This window comes from Zingiber officinale, chromosome 3B (assembly GCF_018446385.1).
Source record: "Zingiber officinale cultivar Zhangliang chromosome 3B, Zo_v1.1, whole genome shotgun sequence".
Classification (NCBI taxonomy): domain Eukaryota; kingdom Viridiplantae; phylum Streptophyta; class Magnoliopsida; order Zingiberales; family Zingiberaceae; genus Zingiber; species Zingiber officinale.
This window is the reverse complement of record NC_055991.1, coordinates 75,544,597-75,559,437: the sequence shown is the minus strand read 5'-3', so window position 1 is coordinate 75,559,437 and position 14,841 is coordinate 75,544,597. Positions and strand designations below refer to the sequence as shown.

The following is a 14,841-nucleotide window of genomic DNA, read 5'->3' as shown; positions in this document are numbered from 1 at the left end:
ATTAACTCATTGAATTTATTCATCTACAAACTGCTTTTAAAGTGTCAATTTTATCACCAAAATTGAAAAGTATATCACTTTGTATTTTTCGTAAAGAACCAACTTTGTTAAGTAATAATGAGAGCAATTTAAACTATATGCTTTACAATGAAACTTTGGAGGACTACACAATTTATACTAAGCATCAGACTATCATCCTGCAATGGAAGGACACAATTCACCATATAATTCACAAGAAATGATGACACATGCTGAATGAGTAACAAGGATAGCAATAAATACAAGCTTGACATGGAACCAAGAAAAAAACTAAACATAGTTAACTCCCTCATGTCATCCGAGACAACCAGCATGCTCTTTATTGTCCAATGTAGTGGAGATAAAAAATTAATTTAAAAAAAAAAACTTACTCTAGAAATTCTAGGGTTTTTAAAGTCCACAAGCGTGGAGGAAGCCAACAAGAACAGGAAGAATAAGTGGTTTTCATCTCATTTGTTTTTTCTTTTATTCTTCCTCTTCACATCTTCTATTGGCTAGGGATAGGGGAGTATGAAAGATGAATAAGAAGACAAAGGTGGGAGAAAATCAAGAAGCAAGAGACGGTATAAGCAGGAAACAAGGGAGGCAGCACAAAAAGAACAAGAAGGGAAATGGGACTGAAAAAAAGGATATCAGAGATTAGGTCATCACGTTTGATTTTGATTGGTGTTGAAATGCATCGTGTAGGCATAAAATAAGTAGATATCCAAATCCAGAACAAGATCTGTAATGATACCAAGATTTAACATTAACATTTGTGAGATCATTGAGTGCTTTACCTAGTAGACAATGTTTTGTAAGTGCAAGTACAATTACCTGCATCTTCCCTGTTGTCAAATAAAGACTATGCACATTGTGTTTTGCAAAAATAGCACCATGCAACTAGATTAAATAAACATTAATATCTACCATAATGAGGTAAATCTTTATTAACACACTTGATCTATACAATCAAAAATATATACCAGCATCAAAAGTTTATTAGCACTATCAGATATTGCAGCAAAGCTCTCAAACTGGTCCGGATCAAAATCAGCAAGTGCAGCAGTAAGATACTCTCCAGCAGGTGTTGTCTTTCTCATCTCATTACTTGATTTCACAAGAGCTCCTGTGTTTTCATTCTTGTCCTGTGAACCAGGCCATGCTAGGGCATTGAGTGAAGGTACTCTGTTGTTGTCACCCCTGCCCAAAATAGAAAGAAGACATATATATTGCAATCTTAAAAACTAGAAAAGCAATCAAATGTAAAATGTACCTGTTTAAGTCTCTTCTCTGCATGTCCACATTTCTTCCAGCAGCAGGGCTCGACATAATCTAGGGGATAGAAAAATTGAAGGAATTTGAGATGGAATGAACAACCAAGAAGACTGTTTCTTTTGAGTTTATTCAGCTTGAACAATATTTATAGTTCCAAGCATTGATATATTGCTTACTCCCAAGCTTGTCAAGAACGAGATCTCAAATACAATGAGAGGTTCATAGGATAGGAGCATAAATGTAAGATCATACAATGAAGCAACAATAATTTTTTGCAATATCAAAGTAAGATGTTATCATCATTGTTGTCACCATCAACAACCTATATTTGTCCCAACTCTTTGGGGTCGGATACAATAACCCAAACCCAATGAATTCAATTAGACAATATTATTGTCACAAACATATTTGAAGATTCACGAAGTACCTCCTATTAAAATACCACACTAAAATTGATTGGCTAATTACTTATGATTCAAAAGCTTGATCTGCTAGAAAAGTGACCACTCCGTATATTTATATTCTTAATAGATATGATCTGCTAGGAGCATTAATGTAAGGACATTAAATGAATAGGTACTCAAAGAATTCACTCTTAGCAACAACAGACACAGGTAGCACTTAGACATGTTAGTTCACAGCATGCTTTATGTCCTGAATTTTGGTGCCTGACCATAACGAAGTTTGAATACTACCAACTATCTCAAATTCCAGTTGAAATCTATTTATCAAACTTCACGCGACTATATCAAACATGACAGCAACTTTAGACCAAAGCCTAATTGGCAATAAGTATAGATACAATACCCAATTAGTTGTCAAATAGATGAACCAAGCATCACTACAAGCTATATGACTTGGTTGATGAAAGAAGTACAAAAAGATTCAAAGATAACCTGAGGTGATGAAGCAAGTGATGATTTTTCTGTAAGCCTATCAACTAGCTTCTCATTCTCTTGGTGCAATTTCTGCATTCCAAACAAATTCAAATCAGAATTCAACAGGTTATTCGAAAACAAAGCAACACAATAAATAAAAAAGAAACCAATCTGAATTAGCATAAAGCATATTCCAAAAGAGAAGTTCAAATACCAAATAATGCATCAAAAAATTATATCCAAAATATATTTTTCTATCAAAAAACTGATTCCAAAGCAATTCTCATCAGCATTTATCCTACATAAACTGAAAAAATCTGTGATGTAAGCATGAGAAGTATAACTGAGGTGAATAAGTTGAAATAGTTCAGTAACCTCAATAAGAGCATCCCTCTTTGACAGTTCCTCTTCAAGTTTCTTTATGACCTGTGAAGAATCAACAGTATCCTCTGTTACCTTAGCAGTTGAAAGAACTCCAGTAGACCCTGTCTCATATCTGCTAATTATACGGGCATCACTTGATTGGAGGGCCTCATTAAGTTGAGACTCAATCCCCTTTAGTTTGGCCTACCGAGTGAAAACAAAGACATTCAATCAAAAGCATCATTTTAGAAAATATGCACAATTTCATCACAAACTTTATAAGATTCTTGATTGGAAAACTATGGAGAAAAGAGAAATGATACCTTAGCATTTAAATGTTATTATATTACAACATTAACTAGTACTTGAAATTTCCAAGATGCTTATCACCAAAAGTTCCTGATGCAAGACATGTCATACTAATGTCAACAAGAATAAAGGGACCATTAAGGCTCAACAACTTCAAAGTTGTATCGAATGATATTTCTCTTCCAGTTATATACAAAACTTAAACAATTACTATGACCAAAATACTCTTTGCAGGAAATCATTCAAAGATATAGTATCAGGTATTAATATAATGTGGCCTAGAAACAAAGTCTGTTTTCCTTAGGTAAATTGTAAACTATACTAAACCATTTTTAATTTATTGCCATTACAAGAAACGAATTATTGGAGAATCATAATTCCTAGGTATGTGCTCTGTCATTAATATGAACAACTGTGCCTAGACATGTTTAGTTGATCTAGTAAATTCTCAATTTTGAACAAGCTCCAATATGAAACTTATTGCAATAACCTTGGGAATGTTTAAGGCTACAGTGCATTTCAAAGAAGTGGAAAGTATGATTCTATGAAAAAACATGCTGAATGGTAAAAGCAAATATATATATAGGCACAAAAATAAAATGAGTATAAGTAGCAGAAGCATTTCCGATTCGTAAAAAAAAGACTGTTAGATTTTGTACTTCCAAGTCTCTTATTTGAGTCAGTAAGGTCACTCACTACTTTCCCACAATGACAATTTCACCCAATGTTTAACATGTAGAAAACACTAGTGGGAAGTGGAATAGGTACCAATGGGAGTCCAAGAAATATTCTTTTTGCAAGAGATAAGAAGACAGAAGATGTGGATACCAAAGGACTCAAGAACAGAGCTAAATGCTCAAAACTGCAATCAAGGTAATATGACAGAATTGTTTCAATTTTCAATAATCGTTCAATATGTCCCCACGGAAGTGCCAGTTGGCTAGAAGGTGACAAGTTTGCTACGAGCTGACCCCGTGATTTACCTCCCTTCACATAACTTAGGAACAGACTGTGAGAGGAGTTTAGGGGTGAGCGTAATCATCTTTTACTATAATAATCATTCAATATATCCAAACTGGATTAAAGTAGCATCAATGATCAAAGATCTTATTGAAAAAACTAAAAGATAGGTGAACGAAGCTCCCCAACTTATATTATCATCTAAACCAAGATAAAAAAAAGGAAATAAAATACAAGATCATAGAAAAATCAATCTTGCTTCAAGGTTTAACCTGCAGCTTTTGAATGACTTGATCACGTTCATGGATCTGGGTTTTCTGTTCCTGCTCAGATTGCAATATGCGAGCAACTTGATTCTGAAGCTGAACATTCTGTTCTTCAACGTTTTGTTTTTCTATCGGTGTTAAATTTTCTGCCTACAAATGGAAACGTTCAGTAGATCCTTACCAGTGACCTCATACTCGATTAACATTCTAGCATTAACCATAGTAATCAAGAACTTGTACAAATGAACACAAGTAGATCTACTCAAATGCATGCATGTAAATACCATCAGGCATGAACAAGTCTAAAATGCATGGCAGGGTGTGAATTTTTTAAGCTTCTATAAATTATTTTAGGCTACTAATGTTGGTCCCAAGTTTGAAAGGAAAAAGGTTGATTGTGCGGCACATTAGGACTTGACAGTAATCGTAAAACCCTATGAACATCATGATAGTAGAATTGCTTTAGGTTAGTACAGTATAGACTAAAAAAGATTAATCCTGGAAAAATAATATTTAGAAGAAAAAAAAACCTCAATATTCATGAAACATTTTGTCTATCAAAATGAATATGAATAAAGCTTAATTTATTAGTTTTCAAAACTATTAACCTTCATATGATTCCATAATTATTATGTGAAAATTACGGTCTCATCTCTTAATATGGATTTTTTAGATCCCACCCCGTATAGGTTTTATAGTCCTATCAAATCCATAACCAACCAAACATGGATTTTGTTGGCTGTTAGCCAAATCCTAAGGCACAGAAAATAAAGCTTCCATACCGAAGGAGGGCCCTTGCATAGAAATGCTAAATTTGTAACGTTAACTCCCAGTATAATGCTAACAACAAAAACCATGGTTTAAGGTACAGATCTAACATCAACTTAGAGGTCATAAAATGCTTTGAACAAAACTTCCATACTTCAGGGTGCTTGGTGGGTATACATACTTCCAAACTTCAGGTGGATCAAAAGTCAACTGTGACTGTATGGAATTTAACCCAATTTGAACTTCGGACCGCCATTGGTTTTGGAGATCAATCTTTTAAAATGGAGATATAAACATTCATAGAGAAAAGCCAGAATAGGACCTTTAAATCTGCTTGAAGTGTAAAAGAAGCTTTCTGAGCTTTTTGTACTTCATTAAACAACTGACTGCATTGATCATTAGCATCTTTAAGAGCAAGCTTAAGCTCCATCACTTCATTCCTAAGATCAAGGATTTCTTTTTCTTTCTCATAAAGTTCCTTTCGTGAATCATTTGCCTAGAAAATAAAATAACAATTTCATCATATAGCTTATCAACCCTATAATTATTGAGCAAGAAAATTATGGAAATTATTATATAATGTTCTTACCACATCTTTCCATTTCTTAATTGTATCACGATTACCCAGGCTCAATTCTGCATTTCTAGCTCTAGCACAAAAGTTAAGTGTAGTCAATGTTTCAGAAAGATTTGAAGCATCTGAGCAAACATGGGCGATCAGCAAGGTCTTTGAGCTACCACCTGCCACAGTTAAAAGGCATAAACCGTCTAGTATTACGTTGAAGAATTTAGCAAACAGAATTGGTTAAATTAAAGTGCAGATGCAGTGTACTCTAATTCATCATACTCATTGTCACAAAATACTCATGATGGCAAAAGGCGAATGCGCTCGCCCCCAGCGCCCCTGCCAACCCGTATCTTGGCCAACACGGAGGAGGTAAATCACAGGCGGCTACTAGCCTTTGAAATAATGACTAGCATGTAGGGATCTAGCGCGCTAAACACGCTTAAGCGCAGCGGAAAATTAACTAGATCCTCTCCGGAAGATCCATGCGAAGGAGAAAACAATCATATACTAAGTTTTACATGAGAGATATACCTTTGTTGCGTGCCCTTCGCTATCCCGACAGCATCCCTTTTTTCTTTAGATGCAGATCTCAGTGCAATCAAGCATCCGCGCCTCTACGGTATCCACATGAACACATCCTTCGTTCATCACATGAACGAAGCCTTCGGAGAAGAACCATCTTCTTGTGCTAGCAAGAAAAATGGTTCGGCCAAACTTGAAGATTCGGCCAAGGAGGAAGGAGGAGAAAGAAGAGGGAAGATCAAGAGTCACTTTTCTCATCACTTTCTCAACTCATCTTCATCTAATGAAAAATTCAGTCCAAAAAACCTATTTATATTCATCCCATGAATACCAAGGATTTTTTGTCTCTTTGTATTCCTCTTAATGGGTTAGATTATTATATTGGATTAACCATTAATCCAATAACCCAATAAGTCTAACTCATTAATCCAATGTGTCTAATTCGGATTGGACTCAATCCAATCCAATGAGTGGATTCATTTGAGTCTAACTCAATGAATAACCCAAAAAGGCTAATCATCTCATAATTGGCTCTTAGGACTAATTACTAACATAGCACATAAGAGAGGTATTTACCTCAGCTTTGCCGAGATTTGAACCTCATGGTGGCAACACTGCTAGACACTATGGCAACACCTTATGTGCTAGCCACTAGACCGTCCCGAGGAGACATTGTCACAAAATACTCATGATTAATAAAGTAGTTGTCATCAATGAAACCTGCTATTAAATAAATTAAGAACGACCATCTTTTTATGGAGTCATAACAGCAGGAAATATTTGAATAGGATATGACACCTCAACCAAGAAGTGAAGCATCCAATAGGATTAATCCTAACTCAAAGAAGAAAGAACACAATGGTACTGCCTTCAATAGGCTTAATCAAAGTATAATATAAAATAATAATTAAAAAAAAAGAGATAAAAAATGCCCACTTTTCAGTAGATCCTCCCCTACCATAGAAAAATTCTCAAGATAATACAAAAAAAAAACAAAGAGTCACAAATAAATGTTGAGACATCATAATATGAATGGTGAATGCTTTCTCAAGGAAATAGAAGCCGTCCTGAGTTCATAAGTTGTTCAGTGGGCGTCCCGTTAACCAAATGGTAAGCATAGACTGCTGACTAAAGTTATTTGTTATTCGTCAAAACTCAAAAGACCAGCAATAAGGATATAAATGGAATATTGTCAACCTACTGAAATCCAAATGTTCTGCTATATCATTGTCATATCATCAATCAAAATTATAGATATATCAGCACCATAATCAATCAGAACTGAAAACAAAAAGTGAAAACAAAAAAGAGAGAGAGAAGGTAGAGAAACATTGACTTCTCAAGCATGAGGAATGATTTTATTGCAATTTCTGCAAGTGACTTATTCATAATTTGTATTATGCATATCTTATTGGCCTGAGACCCCTACCGCCCATGCTATGTGTTAGTTAGAGCCCTAGAGTCAATCATTTGATGATTGTATGGACTCATGTATATCATATTCTTATATATATATTAAGGCATTTGGTTTTTGGTTATTATGCTTATTTGTATTAGTGCCAGATAAAATAAATATAGTAACGTCCTTGAGTAGAAGGTTCATACCTATATCAATCGATTAGTTGAATCGATAGTGAGATGATATAGGGAACACTACTCTAATTTATTCCTAGTCGAGTATTAACATTCAGGGACAATGTTAATACAATAAGACTAGCATGTAGGTCAGCTCGATGACTTGATCTCACAAGTCATGGATATAGAGATATCAAGCTGACACATGGGTATGCATTAGAGAATATATACTGAATGACCTGCCATGAGAAAGTATCATGGATCGTTATATGAGTATCATATACTTTCTCATGTGGCTATTAGTATGACTATTAGTCCTTAGACCTAAAGTCACCATGGATCCCTACATAAGGAGTTATGTACTTTGGTTTCGTCAAACGTCACCCGTAACAGGGTGGACTATAAAGGCGATTACTGGGTATGTAACAAATTATGCAGAGGGATGTGAGTGATGTAAATGGGATCTATCCCTCCCATATGACGGGAGCGACATCAATATTCTTGATAGAGTTAGACCACGAAGTGCATGGCCATGCCCAAATGAGTCAACATTAGATGTTGAGCTCATTTGATCGAGTGAGTCTACTTGAAGTTCAAGATTTAGATTGATTAGAGGATGACACGATCTATGCCTCATATTGATCAATCTAGATGTCTAGGATAGAAGGACAATGTCACATATTGTGAGGAGTCACAATTAGTAGTCACAAGGTGATGTTGGATCTTAACATTTCTTGTAACTTGGGTAGCAATGATGTATTGCTAGATGCCGCTCATTGCTTATGTTTCTAAAAGAGTTTAGAAACATTGCCAACGTTACAAGAACCTATTGGGTCACACACAAAGAACATGTGGATGGAGATTAGGTTCATATGATGAACCAATTGGATTAGATTCATATGATGCACCAAAGATTGGATTCAAAATTAGACTTATTGAGTTAGACTCGATTAGATTCAAATGTTGAATGAGTCTAATTTAAATTTGATTCATTGGGTCAATTTATATTAATGAATTAGATTCATTAAATTAAAATTGACTTGAATCAAAGGTTGGATTTAACTCAACAAGGAAGAGAATTGGTCAAGTTTGACTTGACCAAATGGAAGTTGAAACATCAAGTTTGACTTGATGTCTTGCCACATCATCATGAAGGTTGACTCATCCTACTTGGCATGACCAACCTAGCCACATCATTAGCCACATCACCACCTCATAATGGTATGCCACCTCATTGGAGGTTACACATCCAATTGGTTTTAATGTGGCCGGCCACATTAATGAGGGGCTTTATGGTGTGGCCGGCCACACATTAGATGGTGTGGAGGTTTTTGTTTTGGGTATTGATGTGGTGTCATTATTCCTTCTTCTTCCTTGGGTTCCCCTCTCCTCTTGAGTGGCTGTGGTCGTGGCTATCATGGTGAGGAGAAGATGTTGAGTTGTTTCCAAGAGCACAAGGGAAAGTGAAGGTCACAAAGGAGGGTACTAAAGGAGTGTATGTGATTCTCTCTTCTATTTCTCTCTTTTCTCCTTTTTGTTCCCATCCGAGAGCTCTAGAAAAGTGCTAGCACACTTGGGGCTCTCTTCTCCATCTTTGAGTGGTAGAAGACCACTCCTTGTTCGTGTGGATATCACTAGAGGAGTGTCTACATTGACACTCTCGAGATCCAACGCTTCCTTGGACGAGCGGGACTAAACGAAGGGCACGCATCGAAGGTAAAATGGTTTTTCCTTTGTAGATCTACTGTAGATCGTAGTATAAAACTCGTATTTGTGTTTTCGAAATTTTTCTTTGCACGGATCTACGGCTTTGGGTGATTCGCGGTTTTCGCGGCCCGAAAAACCCAACAGTGGTATCGAGTCACGTTCAAGGCGAATACGAGTTTGTTTTTGGTTTTATGAAAACTAAATTTTCTGTAATTTTCTGTAAAATTATGATTTTATAGTTTTTATGGGTAATTTTTCCGTAGAAGCGAAGCACAAGTGTCTCGGCACTTGTAGGCTTCGGCTACCGGAAAGATTTTTCCAAAACGGCTTCGTTTTGCCCCAAATACGTTTGGGACAGCGGGCTTGGGTGCCATTAGATCACAAAGGAGCAACTCACGATGGTTAGATTGTGGGTAGGGGTACTGCCCCTAACCCCGCAAGGGGATTTGCTCCGCGATTGCACCCGAAATCGCTAAAAACGAACCCGTCGAGAAGATTTTTCCGAAACGGCAATGTCTCGGCCCAAATCGTTTTGGGACAGCGGGTTTAGGCGCTGTTGGATCGCAAAGGAACCCTCGCGATGGTTAGATCGCGGGTAGGGGCGCTGCCCCTGGGCCCCGCAAGGGGATCCGTTCCGCGATTGCGCCCGAAACCGCTAAACGGGACCGCCGGGAAATTTTACTCATAAAAAATTTTAAAATTAGTTTTAAAATTATAGAAAATTATGAAAATATATAATTTTGAATTATATATTAATTTTGTGATAGTCATGGCCCAAAACCCAATATGATTGGTTGTGTTGTAATTCATAATACGGCCTGCGTGTCGTTATGTGTTTGCGAGTGTTGTATTATATTCGCGACCTGCGCGTCGTGCCTTCTCTTATTTTCTTGTTGTAAATTAGATTTAGACTCGAATGTAACTCGAGTTTCAAATTGTAATGTACAAATTGGAGCGGTGGAGGGTCCACACGAGACGGAGTTCCGAGGCGGGCACGAGCAACACAAGGTGGTCAAAGGGAGGAGCTTGGAGAAGCTGTTGACCCTAGGTTGACCATTCGATCTTCTCATTGGCTTGAGAAGATCGTAGTAGGGTCATGACTAAATCACAAATAAATTAATTAATTAATTGTTATGTATATGATGCATGTTTAATAGTTAATTAATTAATTAGTGCCTTAACGATTAGATTAGATCTAAGTCGTGCACATGATGCACCCTTGCGATTAGATTAGATCTAAGTCATGCACAAGATGCATCCTTCTCGATTAGATTAGATCTAGATCGAACCAACTCTAAATGCCTAACCATGCCGTGATACCTATCACTACCTCGATCACATGTATTGTTGAATCTGCCAAAGCAGAGCAATACATATTATCTTGGTAGGGTACGGAGGGACAATCTTGGTCCCGCCTATCAACGCATGGGTGAATACAAACTCAATTAGATTGAGTATTCCTAGTTACTCGGTTGGATCGAGTCAACTATAGGCATTATTCCAACGGTTGGAAAAGATAGGTCAAAATCACATCTATATTAACTCTCGGGCGTATTAGCCAAAGCTAACTCGAGTTTTAATATAAATGCAGATATTGATTCTATAAACAAGAGTTGCATAGAGATGTAATTGGTAATCGTTACCTACCGATCATACTAAGCCTTGGGCGTATTAGCCAAAGCTAACTCAAGGTTAGTATGATGTGGATCTTGTCCCACAAGAATTATAGAATTCAGTGGGAGCATCATTTAATTAAAGGCCTAATTAGATCATTTAAAAGAATATGATATTTATTTCGCAAATTTTGTTGTAGATAACCATGACGTCGAATACGAACTTCTTCTCTCTGCGTTCCTGCCCTTAAGAAGGACAAGCTCAACGGAGCAAATTTCCGGGATGCAGAACTTGAGAATAATTCTCACCCAAGAACGTGGCATGCGTTGGAGCACCCATTCGAGGCTCCTCCCGCCACCGCCACGCGAGGCGTGATGCTTACAAGAAGCATCAAGACGACGATTCGATGTGTCCTGTCTAATGCTTGCAACCATGAACTCGAGCTCGAAGCAACATGAGTTGATGGGTGCTTACGATATGGTTGCACATCTTCGTCAACTATATCAAGGACAAGCATCGAAGAGGAACTTCACAGGATACCGGAAGATCTTAACAAGAAGAGAAATAAGATTTCTACTTGGTATAAATGTTATGAAGTCAACCTCTATTTCTTCGTCGTGGGTATTAGATACTGGATGTATCTCGCATTTGTACTAATGTACAAGCAATGAGAAATAGCAGAGCATTGACAAAGGGAGAGATAGACCTACGAGTAGGCAATGGAGCACGGGTCGCTTGTTGTAGGGACTTATTTTCATCTCTACCCTCCGGGCTTGTACTAGAGTTAGGCGATTGTTGTATGTGCTGCATTGACTAAGAACATTATATCGGTTTCTTGTTTCGACAAGAAAGGATTTTCGTTATAATAAAGAACAAATGTTGTTACGTCTATTTAAACGATATGTCTATCATAATGCACCTCCGATGAACGGACTCTATATTCTAGACCTTGAGAGCCCTATCTATAACATAAGTACCAAGAGGTTCAAATCGAACGATATGAACCACACCTCTGGCACTATCGCTTAGGTCATATAAATGACAAGCGCTTATCCACTCCATAAGGATGGTTTCTTGGACTCATTTGATTTTAAATCATAGCGAGTCATGCCTACGAGGCAAGATGACCAAGACCCCTTTAGTGGGCATAGCGAGAGAGCAATCGATTTGTTGGGACTCATACATAGTGATGTATGTGGCCCTTTCAATGTTGATGCTAGAGGCGGTTATAGGTACTTCATCACATTTTCATGACTTCAGAGATATGGTTATGTGTATTTGATGACACATAAATCGAATCCTTTGAAAAGTTCAAAAATTCAAGAATGAACCAACTTGGCAAGAGTATTAAGGTACTTGATCAGATCGAGGTGGTGAATACTTAAGCCATGAGTTTCATAACTACTTAGCTGGGTGTGGGATTTTATCTCAACTCACTCCTCCCGGATACAGGAATGGTGTATCCGAAAGGAGGAATCGTACCTTATTAGATATGGTACGATCTATGATGAGTCACACGGATCTTCCGGCATATCTATGGGGATACGCTCTAAACACTGCAGCTTTCATACTCAACCGAGTTCCATCAAGCCGTGATAAAGACACCATATAGGATATGGACTGGGAGATGCCCAGTGTCTTTCATGAGGATTTGGGGTTGTGAGACTACGTCAAGTCTCAGACAAATTAGGATTCAAATCCGACAAGTGCTATTTCGTTGGATATCCCAAGGAAACTAAGGGATATTATTTTACATTCCCAGTCTGGCAAAGACTCGGGTCTTTCTAGAAAGGGACTTTGTTTTAAAGACTAGTGGAGCTGCTCGATCTCAAGAAGTTCAAGATGTTAACAAGACCGATGCCCGGATGGAAATTTGGAACCACGAAGTGTTGTGGATGATGTTCCACAAAGAGTTGAGGAACAACAACTAGTTCAAGTAGACATACCTCTTCGCAGGTGTGATAGGGTACATCGTCACCGAGAGATACTCATTTCTCTTGTCTACCGATGACATTGTGCTCATAGAGGATGAGCCTATCACCTATCAAGAAGCTGTGATGAGACCAGATTCGAGAAATGGCTAGAGCCATGAGATCCGAGATAGAATCCATGTACACCAACCAAGTATGGACTTTGGTTGATCCACATGAACCCATTGGATGCAAGTGGGTCTTTAAGAGAAAGCGTGGATGGACTTATCTATAAGGGTCGCAGTAGCTAAAGGTTTCAAGCAAATTCATGGTATCGACTATGATGAAACCTTTTCTCCAAGATGATGTTTAAGTCTATTCGGATCGTGCTTGCATTGCAGCCTACCGTGACTATGAGATATGGCGGATGGATGTCAAAACCGCGTTTCGAATGAAACCTACTCGAGGATGTGTACATGACACAACCAGGGTTTTGTAGATCCACAAGATACTAGCAGAGTCAACAGTCCATTTATGGACTAAAGCAAGCTTCTCGGGCTGGAATCTTCGATTCGACGATGCAATCAAACAGTTTGGTTTCATCAAGAACGAAGATGAGCCTTGTGTCTACAAGAAGGTTGTAGGGATATAGTTGTCTTCCTCATATGTATGTGGATGACATACTACTCATTGGGAAGGACATCCCTATGCTTCATCTGCCAAGACCGGCTAGGGAGTTGCTTCTCGATGAAGGACTTAGGTGAGGCATCCCGCATTCTAGGGATACGGATCTATAGAGATAGATCTAAGAGATTGCTGGCATAAGTCGAGTACATATATCGACAAGGTACTCCTTGGGTTTGCCATGCAGAACTCCAAGAAGGATTTCTGCGATGTCACGTGGCGTGAGTCTTTCAAGACTCAAGGTCCCTCTTCTAGAGAGGAGAGACCGCATGGATCGGATCCCTTATGCCTCAGCCATAGGATCGATCGTGTACGCCATGTTATGTACTCGACCCGATGTCTCGTATGCTTTGAGCATGACGAGCAGATACCAGATCGGTGAAAGTCACTGGATAGCGGTCAAGAATATTCTTAAGTACTTAAGAAGGACTAAAGAATATTTCTTGATATATGGAGGCAACGATGAGCTAGTAGCGTAAAGGGTTACGGTGATGCTAGCTTCCAGCGACCGGGATGACTATAGATCGCAATCGGGTTCGTATTTTGCATTAATGGTGGTCCGGTGGAAGAGTTGCGGGATACGATGGCGATTCTACAATGTAAACCGAGTAATCATTCTTGCGTCGAGGCGGTTTGATCAAGTTCATCACTAAACTTGGGGTGGTTCCTAGCATCGCCGACCCAGTTGCTCTATTGTGACAACAATGGAGCTATACACAGACGAAGGAACCTCGCTCACACCGAAGGACCAAGCATATACGGCGCTTCCATCTCATTCGAGAGATTATCGATAGAGGAGATGTGAAGATTTCAGAGTACCCACGAATCTAACATCGCAGATCCCTTGACCGAGGCTTTGGCACGGAGGAAGCATGATGGTCACACTAGGTCATTGGGCCTTAGAGCCTATATTGATTGCACTAGTGCTAGTGGAGATTGTTAGTTAGAGCCCCAGAGTCAATCGTTTGATGATTGTATGGACTCACGTATATCATATTCTTATATATATATTAAGGCATTTGGTTTTGGTTATTATGCTTATTTGTATTAGTGCGGATAAAATAAATATAGTAACGTCCTTGAGTAGAAGGTTCATACTATATCAATCGATTAGTTGAATCGATGGTGAGATGATATAGGAACACTACTCTAATTTATTCCTAGTCGAGTATTAACATCTAGGGACAATGTTAATGATAAGACTAGCATGTAGGTCACTCGATGACTTGATCTCATGAGTCGTGGATATAGAGATATCGGTGACACGTGGGTGTCGTTAGAGAATATATCTTGAATGACTGCCGTGAGAAAGTATCGTGGATCGTTATATGAGTATCATATACTTTCTCACGCTATTAGTATGACTATTAGTCCTTAGACCTAAAGTCACCACGGATCCCTACATAGGAGTTATGTACTTT

The 14,841-nt window shown here is 38.2% G+C and overlaps 1 protein-coding gene across 2 annotated transcripts in view; it reads right to left on the bottom strand.

Annotated features, from left to right (window-relative positions):
* Positions 1–14,841, bottom strand: part of LOC122056567 (kinesin-like protein KIN-14L) — a 34,685-nt gene that overhangs the window by 4,547 nt on the left and 15,297 nt on the right. For both annotated transcript variants that reach the window (XM_042618574.1, XM_042618575.1), the window contains 7 exons: positions 5,430–5,581; positions 5,163–5,336; positions 4,079–4,222; positions 2,550–2,741; positions 2,193–2,264; positions 1,295–1,353; positions 1,005–1,221 (listed from right to left, as the gene is read on the bottom strand). In XM_042618574.1, coding sequence (XP_042474508.1) covers positions 1,005–1,221; positions 1,295–1,353; positions 2,193–2,264; positions 2,550–2,741; positions 4,079–4,222; positions 5,163–5,336; positions 5,430–5,581 — 1,010 coding nt within the window. The remainder of the gene's footprint in view (positions 1–1,004; positions 1,222–1,294; positions 1,354–2,192; positions 2,265–2,549; positions 2,742–4,078; positions 4,223–5,162; positions 5,337–5,429; positions 5,582–14,841) is intronic.